This window comes from Syngnathoides biaculeatus, chromosome 7 (genome assembly GCF_019802595.1).
Source record: "Syngnathoides biaculeatus isolate LvHL_M chromosome 7, ASM1980259v1, whole genome shotgun sequence".
Lineage (NCBI taxonomy): Eukaryota > Metazoa > Chordata > Actinopteri > Syngnathiformes > Syngnathidae > Syngnathoides > Syngnathoides biaculeatus.
This window is the reverse complement of record NC_084646.1, coordinates 1011103-1030806: the sequence shown is the minus strand read 5'-3', so window position 1 is coordinate 1030806 and position 19704 is coordinate 1011103. Positions and strand designations below refer to the sequence as shown.

The 19704-nt window shown below is 41.6% G+C and overlaps 1 protein-coding gene and 1 long non-coding RNA gene across 13 annotated transcripts in view; both read left to right on the top strand.

Annotated features, from left to right (window-relative positions):
- nek1 (NIMA-related kinase 1) overlaps positions 1 to 19704 on the top strand; it is a 135955-nt gene that overhangs the window by 1432 nt on the left and 114819 nt on the right. For all 12 annotated transcript variants that reach the window (XM_061825661.1, XM_061825659.1, XM_061825660.1 and 9 more), the window contains exons 5-13: positions 24 to 107; positions 192 to 259; positions 345 to 431; positions 1468 to 1522; positions 1612 to 1812; positions 1894 to 1966; positions 4886 to 4992; positions 5096 to 5152; positions 5322 to 5381. In XM_061825661.1, coding sequence (XP_061681645.1) covers positions 24 to 107; positions 192 to 259; positions 345 to 431; positions 1468 to 1522; positions 1612 to 1812; positions 1894 to 1966; positions 4886 to 4992; positions 5096 to 5152; positions 5322 to 5381 — 792 coding nt within the window. The remainder of the gene's footprint in view (positions 1 to 23; positions 108 to 191; positions 260 to 344; positions 432 to 1467; positions 1523 to 1611; positions 1813 to 1893; positions 1967 to 4885; positions 4993 to 5095; positions 5153 to 5321; positions 5382 to 19704) is intronic.
- Positions 16889 to 19324, top strand: LOC133503754 (uncharacterized). The gene is made up of 3 exons (XR_009795827.1): positions 16889 to 17085; positions 17408 to 17466; positions 18984 to 19324. It is a non-coding gene; the product is annotated as an uncharacterized LOC133503754 (long non-coding RNA).

The window sequence follows — 19704 nt, the reverse complement described above, 5'->3', positions numbered from 1 at the left end:
CCTAAAAAATGTTTTCCTTCTAGATCCTGGATTGGTTTGTGCAGATTTGTTTGGCATTGAAGCACATCCATGATAGAAAAATCCTTCATAGGGACATTAAATCACAGGTGCCAATGTAACACACAACTATATATTGTCATCTGCATTGACTCTCTATTAAATATAATCGCAATAATGCTGGCTTTTTATAGAACATATTTTTGACAAAAGATGGGACTGTGCAACTTGGTGACTTTGGGATCGCAAGGGTGCTTAACAGGTTTGAGAGCTCAAGAAAATTAAGACAATATTTGGTCATAATAAAACATAAAAGTTCATTTTTCTTTCCTGTAACTTTTTTCCAGCACATTAGAGCTAGCAAGAACATGCATTGGAACCCCTTATTACCTTTCACCAGAGATCTGTGAAAATAAACCATATAACAACAAAAGGTAATGAATCATTGTTACATGTTGTCTTCTTTATTGGTAGCAGAAACATACACTTTTTAAAATACTGAACTGGAATTCCTGTTCAATATGTTTTTGACATGAGCGGTGTGGGGGGGATTCTGGTAAGTGATCTTCTAAGTGGCCGGATTATGAAGGACTTTGAGCAGGAGTAGAAGTAAGTCGAACTGGATGCAGTATGTGTGAGCCAGTGGATGTTTTGGAGGATGGGAGTGATGGGGTCAGAGACGGGACTGGGTGAGGAGAAAAATCAGAATCAGATTTATTGGCCAAGTGTGTAAAAACACCCAAGGATTTTTTTCTCTGGCAAGTTGTTGCTGCCCTGGTAAAACAATCAGAACAAAGAACAACAAAGGAAAAAGAATAAAGAACAAGAGACATTTCTGTTTATAGAAACTATTCCTTATAAGAGTCACAGATGTGTAAGATGTAAAGTCTTCATTTAGAACAAGGTAGAAGACAAGAGTGTATCAATGTCCCACATTGTGCTAAGCTTGTACAGAGTGCCTTTACCTGTTCGCAGTTCCTGTTATATACCAGTGGAATGACTGTGCAAAGGGAGCAGTTTAAAGTGACAAATCATGCAATAGTCTGCAAAATATCTTACTAATATTAATACTGATTGGACCAGCAGGATGTGAGGGTGTGTCGCAACTGGCAATTAAGTACTGCTGTAATACTGAATGCATGTGCACTGCTTTGAAAAGGTTTTTGCTCCCTCCTGATTTAATAGGGTGTACAATTGCCTTTTCACATAGGGTCAGAAATATTTTGTTGTTATTTTTGTGCTTAAATTACTTGAATTCTCATTTGAAAACTGCATGTATTTCCTTGGGTTGTCTCTGAGTGATATTAAAATTGGTTTAGTGATTTGAAACTTTTTTGTGATTGATATGGGAAAGAAAAATAGAAATCAGGAAAATACTTTTTCATGGCACTCACTGTAGATGTACTCTGAATGTAATTTTAGTCTTTCCTCCTTTATCTTCCTTATGCTCTCTTTTGCCACCCTGTATAGTGATGTTTGGGCTCTGGGCTGTGTCTTATATGAAATGTGCACCCTAAAGCATGCAGTAAGTAGCCTAACAATGAGAGTATTCAATAGGAAGAGTAGGTACTTGTGAGACAATTTTAACCGTGTTATGAATGTGTATCTCTTTAGTTTGAGGCTGGAAATATGAAGAACCTTGTTCTGAAGATCATCCGTGGCTCATATCATCCTGTGTCTCTTCATTACTCCCAAGAACTGCATTCTCTTTTGGCACAACTTTTTAAACACAACCCCAGAGAAAGACCATCAGTCAGCTGTATACTGGACAAACCTTTCCTTTCTTGCAGAATCCAAAGGTTCCTCAAACCACAGGTAAAGTTAAGCATGTCAAGTCTGAATTCATGTAAGCTTGATAGTTTTTAGACCAGACAACATTCTTCTTTTTTCATTTAGGAGATTGCTCAAGAATTCCATCATCGTTTTATTTACAAGCAGCATAAAGTAGGTGCGCATCAGGGATCACTAGGTAAGCAAACAGCTGCTTATGTAGGGTATTACATTGGTATTTCCATTCCAGAAGTCATTTCGTAACTTGAATTTTTCGCAAGTAGAACCCCATTTTACATGTAAATAATCCATCCATTCCAAGCCCCCCGATATACCCCCTTTCCGCGCTGCCAAAAGCATTCAAAGTGTATGTAATGTAAAGAGTAATAAAAAATTAATTTAATTTACCTTTTACAAAAATGTTTAAAGTGTACATAATGTCCATCCATTTTCTTAACCGCTTATCCTCACAAGGGTCGCGGGGAGAGCTGGAGCCTTTCCCAGCTGTCAACGGGCAGGAGGCAGGGTACGCACTGAACTGGTTGCCAGCCAATTACAGGGCACATGGAGACAGACAACAGTCGCACTCACAATCACACCGAGGGTCAATTTAGAGTGTCCAATCAATGTTACATGTTTTTAGGATGTGGGAGGAAACCGAAGTGCCCGGAGAAAACCCACGCATGGCCGGGGCGAACATCCAAACCCCACATGGGCAGGGCCGGGTTTGAACCGGGGACCTCAGAACTGTGAGGCCAACGCTTTCCACCTTTTCTACCATGCTGCCCTGTACATAATGTAAAGGATTCTTCATCTTTTCCTTTCGGCTTGTCCCGTTAGGGGTCACCACAGCGTGTCATCTTTTTCCATTTTAGCCTATCTTCTGCATCTTCCTCTCTAACCCCAACTGCCCTCATGTCCTCCCGAACAACACCCCTCAACCTTTCCTTTGGTTTTCTTCTCGCTCTTTTGCCTGGCAGCTCCATCCTCAACACCGTTCTACCAATATACGCACTCTCTCGCATCTGAACATGTCCAAACCATCGAAGTCTGCTCTTGAACCTTGTCTCCAAAACATCCAACTTTGGCTGTTCCTCTAATGAGCTCATTTCTAATCACTTCCAGCCTGTTCACGCCAAGCGATAACCTCAACATCTTCATTTGTACTACCTCCAGTTCTGCTTCCTGTTGTTTCTTCAGTGCCACCGTCTCTAATCCGTACATCATGGCCGGCCTCACCACTGTTTTGTAAACTTTGCCCTTCATCCTAGCAGAGACTCTTCTGTCACATAACACACCAGACACCTTTCGCCAGCTGTTCCAACCTGCTTGGACCTGTTTCTTCACTTCCTTACCACACTCACCATTGCTCTGTATTGTTGACCCTAAATATTTGAAGTCCTCTACCCTCGCTATTCCTTCTCCCTGTAGCCTCACTCTCCCCCCTCCACCTTTCTCATTCACACACATGTTTCTGTTTTACTTCGGCTAATCTTCATTCCTCTCCAGTACGTGCCTCCATCTTTCTAATTGTTCCTCTGCATGCTCCCTGCTTTCAATGCATATCACAATATCATTGGTGAACATCATGGTCCAAGGGGATTCCAGTCTAACCTCATCTGTCAGTCTATCCATTACCACTGCAAACAGGAAGGGCCTCAGAGCTGATCACTGATGTAGTCGCACCTCCACCTTAAATTCTTCTGTCATATCTAACGCACACCTCACCATTGTTCTGCTGCCATCATACATGTCCTGTACTATTTTAAGATACTTCTCTGCCACACCAGAATTACGCATGCAGTACCACAGTTCCTCTCTTGGTACTCTGTCATAGGCTTTCTCTAGATCCACAAAGACACAATGTCGCTCCTTCTGACCTTCTCTGTACTTTTCCACTTGCATCGTCAAGGCAAATAATGCATCTGTGGTACTCTTTCTAGGCATGAAACCATACTGTTGCTCGCAGATACTTACTTCTGTCCTGAGTTTAGCTTCCAGTACTCTTTCCCATAACTTCATTGTGTGGCTCATCAACTTTATTCCTCTATAATTCCCACAGCTGTGAACATCCCCTTTGTTCTTAAAAATGGGAACTAGAACACTTTTCCTCCATTCTTCAGGCATCTTTTCGCCCGCTAGTATTCTGTTGAATAAGTTGGTCAAAAACTCCCCAGCCATCTCCGAATTGCTTCCATACCTCCACCGGTATGACATCAGGACCAACTGCCTTTCCATTTTTCATCCTTTATAGTGCCTTTCTGACTTCCCCCTTACTAATCATTGCCACTGCCTGGTCCTTCACACTTGCCTCTTCAACCCTTCCTTCTCTCTCCGTCCATTTTATTCCCCGCTTATCGTAACAATGGTCGCGGCAGTGCTGGAGCCTGTCCGAGCGGTCAATGGGCAGGAGGCAGGTTACACCTTCAGCTGGTTTCTAGCCAATCGCACGGCACTTGGAGAAAGAGAACAGTCGCTCCCACAATCACACCTCGGGGCAATTTAGAGTGTCCAATTAATGTTGCATTTTTTTGGGATGTGTGAAGAAACCAGAGTGCCCGGAGAAAACCCACGCAGCATGCATACTCCACACAGATGGACCCGGGATTAAACCCTGGACCTCAAACTTTGAGGTCAACGCTCTACAGCTGTGCCACAGTGCCACCTAATTCCACTAAAATTAATAAATTCCACAAACTAATCTTGCAGATAGCAAGGCAAACGTCATTGAAGTGAGGGGTTACATTACTTTCTCCCCTACCCCTGCAAATTATAAAAATTAAATATACAACACCAAAGAGGACTCGTGCCACAAAACATGCTAGGAGCATGTTATTAGCATTTAAAGTGCATTTTTGGGATTAATTATTTCTTCAGTTATTGGTTATCTGTTAAATCCGGATTTAAATACTTAATCTCGCCACGTAAGGAAATGTCTTTGAATTGATTCTTTTACAGTTTTTTTTTTTTCCCCCTTTGCCTCACTTCAATTTACTGAAAGTATGACTAGTTATACATTTTGTAAAATCGGGCAAAAAGCATCATCATCAATTGTTTGATTTGTTATTATTGGTGCTTAGCAAGTGTCCTGCTCATGGTTCCACACCATATTCTACAGGCAAGATTACCACACCAGCATGCAAATACGGAGTGCCCTTAACTGCGACGAAGGTTTCTGTAACAAAGAAAACTGCTGACAGGAAGCCTGCTGTTAAACAAAAACCGGTTAGTAAGTTGCTTTGATGCCTGAACTGCACACTTGACTGTTGAATCATGCTTTGCATCCTACGTGTTTGGAATTTTCTGATATCCTGTGTTATATGCTCAGGCTCCTGGATCCATCCACAGAAGAGTAAATCAAGGGGAGGAAGAGCTGCGAATACAGGTACAATGCTCAGAGAGCCACGAAAATATTTACCTTTAGATTTAATTTGCAATGCTTATTATTTTTAGGTAACATACCTTTTTTCTTTTTAAGGTGATACTCAGAACACTTCTCCCGATTTGATGTCTTTTTCTGACTAAAATTATTTTTTTCTTATACTGTATGGCAGGAGGTGATCAAAAAAAGAAGGATGGATCTGATTGATAAAGAAAAGCAGCACAAAGAGCAGGTGAGCACTCGTACACAAATGTTTGCTACGTAGAGAACTATAATTGCTATAAAATATAAAGTTTAGATACTATATGTGTCTGTCTTGGTGGCACATCTGCTTCACAGTTCTGGGGACTCTGGTTCAAATCACCGCTCGGAGGTTGCATGTTCTCCCCATGCCTGTGTGGGTTTTTATCTATGTACTCTAGTTTCCTTCCACATTCTCAAAACATGTGTGGTAGGTGAATTGAAGACTCTAAATTGCCCGTAGGTGTAAATGAGTGCAAATGGTTGTTTATATGTACCCTGTGATTGGCTGGTGATGAATTGAGGGAGGACCCTACCCCTCGCCCTGAATCAGCTGGGTTTGGCTCCAGCATGCCTGCGATCCTCATGAACATAAGCAGTTTGGAAAATGAATGGATGTCTCCTATATTTTACTTTTGAAACCAGAGCAAAGTAAGTATTATGAAAGGCCTGTCACGATAATTACTATATCAATTTATTGTTGAATAAATTGGACACAATAGTTTTTCTGGACTTGATAAATTTTCATTGTTGCAGATCACAGCAACAATTTTGACGGTTGTTTTATTAGCTATTAGTGGCCTCCTGGAATGCCAGAGGACCTGTGTGTGTGTGTGTTGTGTGTGTGTGTGTGTGTGTGTGTGTGTGTGTGTGTGTGTGTGTGTGTGTGCACTTGTATTGCTATCCTTGTGTGGACCAACCCTTGGCAAAACACGTTTTTTGTGAGGACATTCCGCTTTGTGAGGACATTTTGGATGGTCCTCACAAAGATAATGCTTAAATTAGCTCCATTAGTCCTAATAAATGTTCTGTAAAAGTTTCAAAGAATGTCCTCAGGGAGCTAGAAACCTCAGAACCTATGAGTACACACATGTCCCCTGTGGCACTTGTGGGTACTAGAGGCGAAAATTTAATCCAATTTTCTGATTGGTCAAGGCAAGGGAATTTTCTGATTGGCTGTTTCAGTCATGTGACCTCAAAGCCCCATAGAATTGACCCCTGACCAATCAGAGGCCAGAGATCTGCATAAACCAAAGCCAGTTTTTGCTCCCGCCATTTTCTCAGACAACATTGAATGGTCCAGTATAGGTTTAGTTAGCGTTTTATCGCGTATTTGGGTTATTTAACAAAAAATATGATTTAAGAGGTGTAGTCTCGGACTTTGTAATAGTGACGACAGGTATCCTAAAAGGCTAGTTGGTGGAGTTCGATTTGTACCCTTTCCAAAACCGAAGACCCAGTACGAAGAATGCCTTCGATGGATCAAACTTTGTGGAAGACCGCATCATCAACTAAAACCATCTAATATCAACCGGAACACGTTTGCACGAAGGTATGCCTTATATTTGATTTTCAATACATGTCTCGTATAAAGGAATTCGAAGTTCTTCGCTAGCATAACACTGCTGCGTGTGAACGATTGACACACTTATTCTTTGTTGAGCGATATTTAGCGATGATCGGACTGCACAAACATATTGATTTCTTGCTGGCTCGCGGCTGAAGCTTAACCAGACTGTGTTTGCACGAAGATATGCCCTAAATTTGATTTTTAATACAGGTCTTGTATAAATGAATGACACGTTCTCCGCTAGCATAACATTGCTACGTGTGAACGATTGACACACTTATTCTTTGTTGAGCGATATTTAGCGATGATCGGACTGCACAAACGTATCGATTTCTTGCTGGGTCGCGGCCGAAGCTTAACCAGACTGTGTTTGCACGAAGATATGACCTAAATTTGATTTTTAATACACGTCTCGTATAAATGAATGAGACGTTCTCCGCTAGCATAACATTGCTACGTGTGAACGATTGCCACACTTATTCTTTGTTGAGCGATATTTAGCGATGATCGGACTGCACAAACGTATCGATTTCTTGCTGGCTCGCGGCCAAAAGTTAACCAGACTGTGTTTGCACGAAGATATGCCCTAAATTTGATTTTGAATACACGTCTCGTATAAATGAATGAGACTTTCTCGCTAGCATAACATTGCTACGTGTGAATGACTGAATGAAATCAGAAGCATGGCATCTCTCTCAGTTAAGAATGTATTGTATTTTGAATCTATAATATACCGTTGATTTGAATGAAATCAGAAGCATGGAGTCTGTCTCAGTTCAGAATGTATTGTATTGTATTTGCCATTTTTACTGTTTGTCTTACGTCAGCGCACGTGGCGTGACGTCACTTCAGGAGGCGTGGTTAAGTGCCCTGTACGGAGGGGTCAAATGATGCTGCACAATGAGGAAATGAGGCAGACAGCACATTTCAACTGAATAAAAGCTGTAAATAAAGCATTTGACAAGTAATATAACTTATCTTATAGTCATATTACTGATTTATTACTTAATATAATATTACTATATAATAATATTGCAAATATGAGTCATTAAATACAATATAGATAGATAGATAGACGGAAAAACCACAACCCTCTTTCAAAGTCACATATTAGACCTAGTAATCTCTAAGAATGTTCCCAATTTATCTGTTAACATTAAAGACTTAGCCATTTGTGTTCTTTGCGTTTGTGTTCTTTTAAATTAAAATTATTATGATATAATTGTTTGTGTTCTTTAATTTGAATTACAGATTCTCTCAAATATTCAGCCACCCTGTGTGTCGAAGTTAAACATACTAAAATAAGAGGCCCAGCGCTAAATTTTATGCAGACCACAGCTGTATCACAAACAAGGAAATGTAAAATGTCATGGATGCTGTAGCTCCTATTAAAAGTAAGACACCTTTGAGTTAGCCTGGAATAAAATGGAGATGCACTATGATCGTAAAGGCTTTTAAAGTATAAGAAAAAAAAAAGGTGGTTCAGTAATACTTCTGTATGAACTTGCTTGTAACAGGACCTCTGATGAGAGAGGACAAAGGTGTTGACACTTCTCCACTTTTCTCATTTGCACTTTTATTTTTTACACAGTATTATTTGTGACATATTGTGATATTTTTGTTTTGGGTAGCTATCTGTACCGATTTTTTTTTTAAGCGTAATTCTCAATATCTTATGTACGCATTGAGCTAGAGGCCAGAAAATTGAGATTGTGCATCGACACATCATGCGCATTGAGTGTTCCGGATTGCAAACGCGTGTGACTTTGCCAATTATGAAAGGTCACCGCCATGAAAGGTCACCGGCACTAAGGCCTTTTTTTTAGCCGAATTATCAAGAGCTCATGAGCGTATTGAGATAGAGGCCATAAAATTGAGATTGTGCATCGACAAATCAAGCACGATTAGTGTTCCGAATTTCAAATGCGTGTGACCTTGCCAAGTATGAAGGTCAACATCACTAGGCCCATTTTTTTAAGCGTAATTCTCAATATCTCATGAACGCATCGAGTGAGAGGCCAGAAAATTGAGATTGTGCATCGACATATCATGCGCAATGAGTGTTCCGAATGGCAAACACGTGTGACCTTGTCAAGTGTGAAAGGTCACCACTATGAAAGGTCACCGGCACTCAGGCCTTTTTTTAAGCGTAATTCTCAATACCTCATGAACGCATTGAGCGAGAGGCCTGAAAATGGAGACTGTGCATTGACACATCATCCACAATTAATGTTCCAAATTGCGAATGTATGTGACCTGGCTAAGTATGAAGGTCTACGTCACTAGGCCTGCTTTTTAAGCGTAATTCTCAATATTTTATGAATGCATTGAGCGAGAGGCCTGAAAATGGAGATTGTGCATCGACACATCATGCACGATTAATGTTCCGAATTGCGAACGCGTGTGACCTTGCCTAGTATGAAAGGTCACTGTCTATGCCGTATATTGACATGTAATTCCCAGTTGCTCATGAACGGATTGAGCAAGATGGCTGGAATTTGAGACTTCACATCCACACACCATGCACAGCAAGTGTGGCATTTTTTCAAACTCATGCAACCTTCCTGAGTTTGAAAGGTACCCCCAATAAGCACCAGGCCACATTTTCATGCTTAACTTCTCATACCTCACAAAGACATTGAGTTTAAGGGTTGAAATTGGAGACTTTCCATTGAAACAACAGTGATGCGGAGAGTGGCAAGCTCAGAATGTCTGAGACCTTCTAAAAGATCGCCGCTAACTAGCCACTAGCCCCTATTTTTACACTTAATTCCCAAAATCGCATGAACACATTCAGTTAGAGAGTTGTAATCTGAGACTGTGCATCGACATATCATGCGTGGCCAGGGGTTTGGATTTCAAATGCCTGTGACCTTCCCAAGTATAAAAGGTCATCTCAACTGGGCCCAATTTTGATGGGTAATTTCCAATAGTTCATGAACGCATTGAGCAAGGGACTAAAATTTGATGCTGTGCATCCACGTTACGCGCAGTGAGGGTTCCAAATTTCAAAGATGTATGACCTTCCTACGTGTGAAAGGGCACTCCCATAAGGCCCCATTTTGAGACTTAATTTCCAATATCTCATTAACGTATTTCGAAAGAGGGTGAGAATGTTCATCAACACATTATGCTTGGTTAGTGTTCTGAATTACGATTGTGTGTGACCTTCCTAAGTCTAAAAGGTCAGTGGCAGTGGCCTCCCAGGTGTCTAAGTTAATTTCAGGTTTCAGGTCTCTCTTGAAGACATCCTTGAAGCAGAGTTTGGGCCTGGCTGAGGGGTGGGCTTTAGAATTCCTCTGTCCTCCATGCGCTTCTGCTTAGGCAGATTGTACATGCTGTGAACCATGGCTCCATCCATTACACTGGTGTTTGTTACCTTGTCTTGGGAGGTGATGCGCAGGATGTCTTTGGAGACAGAACATGTGGAAGGCACTAAGCTTGTGCTCCTGTTTGGTTGTCATTCTCTGCCTCTCTTCTATAGAGGAGAGTGCTCACGACACAGGCTTGGACTTGAGTGTGCTCTGTCAACTTGGTGTTTCTCCAAGCTCTCTTTTGTGTCTAGCCATTGTAGTAACAGCTTTGCAGATGCATCTCTCTATCCCTGGGTCTAGAGAGAGAGTCAGAGATGGTAGGACCTAGATATTCAAAGTCGTGAACAACATTGCTTTGTTAGAGAGTCTAATTTCGGGTGGAGAGCCTATATCCTGCTCCATGACTTGTGTTTTCTTACGGCTGATTGTCAACCCAAAAGCCTCGTGTGTGTAGATGAGGCACTCCATGAGCAATTGAAGCTCTTCCGCTGTGTGGGTCGTGATTGTTGCGTCGTCCACAAAAAGATGATCATGGAGACATTTCTGCTGGACCTTGGATTTGGCCTTGAGCCGAGAGAAGTTATAGAGTTTGCTGTCTGATCTAGTTCAAATATAGATGCCCTAAGTGGCTTATCCAAAGGCGTGCTTCAACAGGACACCAAAAAAATATTCGGAACTGTGTTGGAACAAGGACACAGCCCTGTTTCACACCGCTCTTGATCTTAAAACTCCGAGATTAAGCTTTCGAAGACGACAATAGTCATACATTCATGTAATTGTGGAAGAATTTAATGATTAATAGCAGCCCAGGTGGGGACCATATTTTTGGCAGGGTCTTGAAGATACCATCCCTGCTGACTGTAAGGCCTTCATCTGGTTTATGAAGGTACAAAGAGTGCCAGTGTTTGCTCTTTGCATTTCTCCTGCAGCTGTCTGAGGGAGAAGACCACATCGATGATGAATCTGTTGGGACGCAAACCATACTGAGATTCGGGGTAGATTTTCTTTGCAAGTACCTCGAGACTCTTCAGACCAACTGTAACAAACAGATTCCCAACAATGGTCAAGAGGGAGCTGCCACGGTAGTTGTTACAGTCATACATGTCATCTTTGTTTTTGTCTTAGGTGATGATGTTGGCATCCCTCATGTCTTGTGGTACTTCCCCCACCCTCCAAGCACAGGCAGAGGAGATGGTGCAGCTCTTCAGCCAGGGCATTTTGTAGCACATCAGGACCTTGGCTAGGATAGTGTCTTTCCCTGTGGCTTTACCAGTGGTGAGGGAGTCCATGTTGTCTTGCAGTTCTTCGAGGATTGGTTCGCTGTCCAACTCCTCTAGCATAGGCAGACGATCAACAGCATTGAGGGCATCTTCTGAAACAATGGGCTCCCTAGTGTAGAGGTGGGAATAATTCTCAACCCAATGTTCCATTTGTTTTGGTCAGTATTTGAGGATGTTACTGGAAGAGGATTTTAGAGATGCTGTTTTCATTTGTATTGGCAAAAATGGCTGCTTGACGCTGTCATACATCTCTTTGATGTTGGCAGTGTCAGCTGGAGTCTGGACATTTGAGCAGAGCTGGAGGCAATTGACATTGGCACACCTACGGCCAACCTGCGAGACTTTTCTGCGGGCTTCCCATCGGGTCAGCAGGTTCTGTTTACTGTGGCTAAAATTATAGACAGTTTCTGTCACAACCCATCGATACGGAAAGAGGATCCAAATGCTGGACTCGGGAGACACAGAGGTAATTCGGGAAAAACGTTTTTTGCTCCAAGGTCGGGGATCTGGCAGACAGGCAGGTTTAGCAGCGGTAGTCAGGACATTGGGCGTAGAGAGCAGGTCCACGGGCAGACAGGAGTCGGTATACGGGAGATGGATCAAAGAAGGCGGAAGTGTCAAAGGAGTCAGGCTTACGGGGTCGGTCGGAGAACAGGCGGAGGTTCGGTACACACGGGTTCACGATCAGAGATACGGGAGTGCAGGAACGGGGCATGGGTTGCAACGATCTGGCGAAGGACCAGTTGTCCCCAGGGTCCTATATACACCGGGGCCAATAAGCCAGTGTGAGGCGCAAGTCTGTGCCTCCTGGTCAGCGCACCCGCGCAGGGACCCGCACAACCAAGGCTGGACCGGCAGCACCATGACAGTTTCAGACAGAAGGCAGTCCCAGCCTTCTTAGCTTCAACTGCAGGTCTTATATCCACAGTTTTAAGTTTTAAACCAGTATGTTGAGTTTTTGTTTGCTTTCCAAACGCCAACATTGCTGAGGTGTACACAATGTCAAGTATTCCCATCTTTCCTGGGCTTTGTTGCTCTGCCAGCCTGGTAGACACTTTTCCAGAGCTGTGGCAAACTCTTCTGCCTTAGTTGGGTTTTGCGTGTTCCTGGTGTTGATGTGTGGTCAGTCAGCTCTCTTTGAGTGACAGGTTCTTCTGGTCTGTAGTTCAACCTTGCTGCACACTAACAAGTGGTTCGTATTGCAGTCAGCGCTTTGGTAGCTGCGTGTTGTGTTGTCTTGCTATCTTGTATAACAAATAGACGAGACTTATTTCAAGGATTCATTCTTTACTCACAAGTTGTCAACTATGTACCGTTAACCATCACCATAACGTATCTTCTATATACTACATATCCAGCTACTGAGCATGCTGGGTAATGTAGTTGTTATTCTCTCGAAACTATAACACCACACGGGTGAGCTCAACTCATGGGAGCGCGTAACGTCTGAGCACACGATCAAGTTGGTGATAGTGCTAGGAGGTTGGGTGTCTCCAGGAGACTTGATGTATTGGTTTATGGTGCTCATTCGTGATGGATCTATGTGCCTACACCACGCCTATCCACCCCTGGAGTCACCCAAAGTCTTTTTCTTTTTTTTTTGGCCTCCGGAATGGCCCACGCCGGCCAAGCTGTTCCGCATCCTGCTAATAGGAGCTGCCATTGAGGTCAATCCCAGGCCTGTCCTGTCTCTGCTGCGTCTGCTCAAAATCGATTCATTGAAACATGACGTCTGTTCACTAGACCAAGTGCAACGGTTGGTGCCACCTCACTCGATGCTCGAAATTAAGCTCAAGTCGGAACTGGACTGACCGCTACATAATGCCATGTTGCACCACTCATCTACAACCAGATGCAAACTGCCAAACTAAGCCTCGACAAGTTCCATCTGCCTTCCGCATCCTGCAGTTAAACTGCAACGAACTAGCGTCCAAGGCACGGAAATAGAGACTATATGTCGTGGAACGAGATCCTCTTTGCCTCTGTCCAAGAAACCAAGCGAACTCAGCGGTCAAATTTACACAAGATCAGCGACTATACCATTCTACGAAACGACCGCAACCAGAATCCTGGAGGAGGCCTGGCCTTTATCATCCATCGTAGCGTGAACTATCGTGTCGTCCACCCACCTCCCACAAACATTCCCGTTATCGATCAACAATGTCTGGCTGTCCGGGTTGTTCAAAGTAGCTATTTTCAACTATTACGTCCCGTCGGCATCTTCCTGTCCGGCTGGCTTCTCCGCACCAATCGGCCACCTACTCGCCGGCGACCACAACCTGGTCCTTGGCGAGAGTCACTACCCGGTGTGGGACCCCCACCTCCCCAGTGACAGTCGTGGAGACAACCTTCCTGATGAAATCGACTCATCAATGTTCGGAATTCTCAACGACTCTGCCACTCGACTCACGGCACACTCCGTTAGCTCCCTCGACATTAGTCTCGCTAGCTCCGACCTCTTAGCCAACTGCTTGTGGTCAATCAAGACTTCGCTAGCCTGTCATCATCTCCCTATAATGATCACGCTGGAAAGATCAGATGAATTCGAAAAACGTACCTACCTCAACTTTAAAAAAGGCGAAATGGGATGATTTTATGGCTTTCATCGAAGCCAGCCGGGAAGATGCCCCTTTCCGGTGAAAAACATTTTCCGTACCATGGTGAATCAAGCGGCCAAACGATACGTTCCTTCCAGCCATAGACCAAAGGTCCGCCTAAACTACCCTGCCTCAACAGCCTTTCTTGCCGATGAACATGAGACCATCCGGCAAGCGGACCCACCCGATGCTCGACTTCCCAACATCAAATGCCAGATTAACCGTCTGGTGTCCAAGCACCAGCAAAATCAGTGGATTGAACAAATTGAAAAATCCAGCCTCCAGAGGCCTAAAAAGCTCCGGCCTACCATCAGAACCTTGAGCAATCCAACCAAACGGCCAGACAAAGCTGCCATCGAATTTAACTGGGTCCAATCAAAAAACGACTGAGACGCATGTCAAAGTTTCAATCGACAATTCGTTGAACATCCACCTTCCAACCGTTCCATTCGATATACGTTGCACTCCCTCCATGGAATGCCGTGCGAAAACCATCCTCGCTTCACAACACCGGAAGTCCGAGCGGCCATCAAAGCGTCCAAAAACTCCAAGACACTGGGGCCTGATGGCATATGCCCGGTGATGATGAACCACCTTGGACCGAAGGCTATCCAATACCTCACAGACATCTCCAAAATTTCATTGGCCACCCTGGACATTTCAACCATATGAAAACACGGCTGTGTCATGCCACTTCCCAAACCAGCTGACGGCAAGTTCTATCGACCAATCAGTCCGTTGTCTCCGCTGGCCAAGACGCTTGAGCTTCTAATCCTCCCCGCCATGAGCGAGTCGCTGACAACTGCCAGTCACCAGTATGGCTTCAAGAAGCTGTTCACCACCTGGAACGCCGAACAGACAATGAGACTGAACATCCAAATCGGAGGCAATCGGATTCCTACCATCCGTAATCCAAAAATCCTTGGAGTCACCTTCGATCCCTCGTTGACTTTTACATGAACACATAAAAATCATGCGCTCCAAACTCAATACGCTTTGCCGGCACCAAGTGGGGCCAGATTAAGGAGACCATCCTGACGATGCATAAGGCCATCGGAAGATGGATCCTGAACTACGCAGCGCCTGTGTGGACTCCCAACCTGAAGCCAACTCCCTGGGACTCCCTCCAAGCAGCTCATAACACCCTTCGAGCCACCACAGGCTGCCACAAAATGGCTTCCATCTATCACCTAAACCCAAAAGGAAGATAAACGAGGGTTTAGAGAAAGAAAGACATCTGAAAGAAATATTAAAAGTGACAATTTTCTTCACAAAATATACTACTAAGGGTGCTATTGACCTGAGATTTTTTTTTTTTTTTTTTTTTACCCGTTTGGAACAACCCAAGTAATCCATACATGCAAAGAAAGTAGAATAAGACCAGAAGTTGTGTATCATAATGTAAAATGACGCAGGCAAAAGGTATTAAACGCATAAAGAAAAGGAGGTGCAAAAAAGCATGTAAACCCAATACAACACCTAAAATCCACCAATAATCACAAACAGCAATGCAGCCCCTTGTCAGTGCAAATGAATATTAGTTGGTTCAGTCTTAAATGATGGCCTACAAAAAGGTCTCCTTGCCAAGGTGTAAGTCAAGACACATTTCATATGTAAGAGAAAATGGGTCTCTCAAGACCATTGCAAACTAATTGATGCAGACTGAAATTGTAAATAACACTACTCACGGTCAATATTTAAAATCATTATAGATTAATTGAATAATTGCTGCTTAGGTTGTCTGATGGCTGAACCGCTAATGCTATGTAGCAATATCCATCCATCCATCCATCCATCCATCCATCCATTTTCTTCACTACTTATCCTCACAAGGGTCACGGGAGTGCTGGAGCCTATTCCAGCTGCCATTGGGCAGGAGGCAGGGTACACGCTGAATTGGTTTCCAGCCAATCGCAGGAAACATTGACACACCCAACAATCGCATTCATAATCACACCTGTCCAATTACTATAATGCATGTTTTTGGGATGTGTGAGGAAACTGTAATGCCCAGAGAAAAGCCACGCAGGCACGGAGAGAACATGCAGACTCCACACAGGGCGACGCCAGGATCTGAACCACGGTTCTCAGAACTGTGAGGCCAGCGGATTACAGCTGCTCCACCTGTAGCATAAATTCTCATACTTAAAATAAAACTACTTAGTAGCAAGCTAAATATCTTAGTTTTACCTTTGTAGGTAGAATAGATCAGCTTGAGATCTGTGATATACTTTATATACATAAACAGTGTTCACTTTAATGTATTTTAAGCTTAACATTGATGCAAAGCAATAAGGTTTTATTTATTTAAATGGTATGGAATACAAAGTTATACTGTGCGGTGGGGGTGGGGAGTGGGGGCAATAATTTATGAGGTGGAAGCAGCAGATTGACCAAACAATATTTTCCCCTTTTCAGCTCAGACTCGAGGACTGTAGAATGTTGGAAATAAAAAAAATAATAATAAATAAAAAAGGTACTAAGCACGACAATCAGTCATACCACAGTGGATGTATGCTATACAGTTAACAATCCTGCTTTTAATTAAATGATGCAGAGTGATTTCAAATGTTGAACTAAAATTCTCGGGAATTCATATGACTACTTAAAGAGTTATTTTTATTTTTTTTATCACATGAGGGTGACGCTAAACTGTGAGGTTCAGTACATTGCTCAAACTATATTTCTGTTACATGCAACCTGTTGGTTAGTTTCTGTGCAGTCATCAAACCAAAGTGGGGGAGGGAAGAGTTGCTGTGACTGCTTTTGGAAGTTGGTAGACACTTGTGGGGGAGGGGAATGCACCTGCATGAGACGTTGCTTTTAATTAGTACGGAAGTTACAGAACTACATGGATTGACATGTAAGTCACCATGTTTATTTATACTAAAATGAACGATTGTTCAAGTTGGTGATGTTGGTGTCAACTATATATGTTTGTTTTGCCTGAGGTAATATTTTTGAATCTCAACCGTCGAATTATCTAAATTTCCCTTCAACATGAGGTTTGCGGTGCTCTGAATTTCCTTGGTGGAAGTGAATGCATCGTCTAAAACACAATCAAGCTTGCTGCAGAACCGACGAAGCTTGTGAAAAGCTATTTATGTGGCGATCTGGAAGAAAAACGAATGAAAACAACTTACATCTAATTGAGGTAAGACATATTTGATAGTTCTTAATTGTCCGTGGGATTTTCAGGCAGAATGAAACTTGCTAACGTCACCAAACCTTTCTATTTTTTTCCCCCACTTTCATTCTGAGGACGTAAAACACGCTAAATGTGCGAGTTTAAGTTTTTTTTTTTAACAATCTTTCAATTGTTAATAAACGTGTCCTTAGATACATCACAAAAAATAAATCAGTATCAGAAAATAGAGAAGTTGGTGTGTCGATCAATGTAAAAAGAGATTTTGAGAATGATATCTTTGCCTTATTATCAGCAGTTTGAAATTCGTCCTTTTGATATTACTCTACAGATGAAAAAAAGAAGACGAGACCAGAGTAGCAGGTACATTTCAACCGGGACATAATAAAGGTAACATTGAAATTTTTACATTATATATGAACCCATAATGTTCTATAAAAAAATAAAAACTTGAAAACATCAGGTTGATTGCCATGTTAACAGACATTTTGTAACATAATTGCAAAATTTCACTAGTGATGATATACTGTATCTCAGGAAATCCTGGTTGGATTTGGCTGAAAATAATAATGTGTAAAATGTGATGTTTGGGGCTGCACAGTAAATTCAACTTAATCTATAGATGCCTGAATTTGTAAGACCTCCCCCTAAAAGCTACTCTTTTAGAATCTTTGACAACAATATCTGGGAAAATACCAATGATATGCGGTCAACAATTCTTATGTGCGTAAGGAATCATGCAAAAGTTGGGATTATTCCAAGCTGTCATCTTTAGTAGATATCACAGTCTCTGCAATAGAAGTATAAATTTCAAGTACATAATTTGGACCAAGAGCATTTTAACATCCACTTGGGTTATATTTTCCCGATATTTACATTTTCTTAAACATTAACATGGGATAACTGGGCTTTAAAAAAGTAATTTAAGAAGGAGGCCTAAAAGGATAAAGGCTTACCTGAACGACTGATTTTACAGTTCAGTAATCCCTTGTTTTTCGTGGTTAGAGAACCATCCCTGAAAAGTAAAAAACCTCCAAGTAGGGGTAAATGGGTTTATTTATTTATTTATTTGATTCATCGGTCCTTGTTGTTTAAATGGGGATGCCGCATTATACCCTATCAAGACGGCTTCCCGCTACAGTACTGAACTAACGTATGCAAGTTGTTTCATTTATTTATTTTTGGCTTCATTGGTCCATGTCATGGCGCATTGGTACGCAGTGATCCGGCAATTTTTTTTTTCTTTTTTGGGGGGGGGTGGGGGCTCAGATATTCGCAATGCACTGAATCCAGTATAGGTGATGCGCAAAGTAGAGAGGGTTTACTGTAATAGTTTTGTGCAATTGAAGAGTATTCAGACTTATTTTTGTTCGAATACAGCTTGCCATGATTTAAAAAATCTGGACATTTAGATGTTTTTTTTCCAGTGATTTTGTATTTAACTTTGATGTTGGCAGTTCTGTACTACTGTCAAGAGGATATCGCAGTAGTGTGTCTATAATTCTGTTACCATGTCTCTTTAGAACCTCCCTGAAAATAATTTGTCAAAAACCGTGAGTTGAAGTCACTGAAAAGACACAAAATCTTACTCAGTGAATTGGTTCTCATTATTTCTTGTTGGAAAAATAGTTACTGTACTTATTTTAAGAAAGGTTTAACTTCTCTTCATAAAACATAAGAGAGAGACTAAGATCTTTCTTTTCAGAAAACTTAGGTGTAAAATGGCAAAATGATTAATAGTAAGTGGAGTAAAATATTTTCACTAGAATTAGGATACATTTTTTACAAGATTGTTTTTGCTATGTATATAGCACAGCAGAATTGTCATACTTTTACTGTTTATATAACACAAAACAATTTTCAGTGTGGATGCCAGTACATTTCTTCATTTCTGATTTCTGTTTCAGGTGCGGATCACATATTTTTTCCCAGAAAGAATTGTCATTAGAAGCCTTGTAGTTATGAAGCAAATGGAGCAGTATTGTGACAACTAGGAGCATAGAGTTATAATAAATTAAGATGTCATTTGACAAATGCATTTTGTATTTCTTTGGGTTGTCTCTGAGTTATATTAAAATTGGTTTCATGATTTTAAACCTTTGTGTTTGAGATTTATTCCCCCCCCCCCCAAAAAAAAAAACCAAAAAAACCCAAAAAAATGAAATCTTGAGGGGGCAAATAGTTTTTCACGGCACTGTAGATGCAGAACCAATTCTCTCCAATCATGATTGGAGGGATATTCAAAATCAAATTCACAATTCAATTATGTCACAAAAAAGGGGAAAGTAGACATATATATATATATATATATATATATATATATATATATATATATGTGTATATATATATTTTTTTTTTTTTTAAACAACAATGGATACTAAATACTACAGTTGTATTAAAAAAGGTATTCTGCTATCAAGTCTTACATCTCACTTTCATTTTAAAATAGGGGAAAACTTACAATGGTGAATTAAAAAAAACACATGGTATTTAATTTAGCTGCACTATATGTTGCTGAAATAAGTCTCCAAAATATGAGCAATACAGTGTCTTTTGTTAGAATAATTTTGAGAGAGAAATTTTAAAAACAAACGTGTGTGTCATCAAATCTGCCTAGCAACAAGGGGC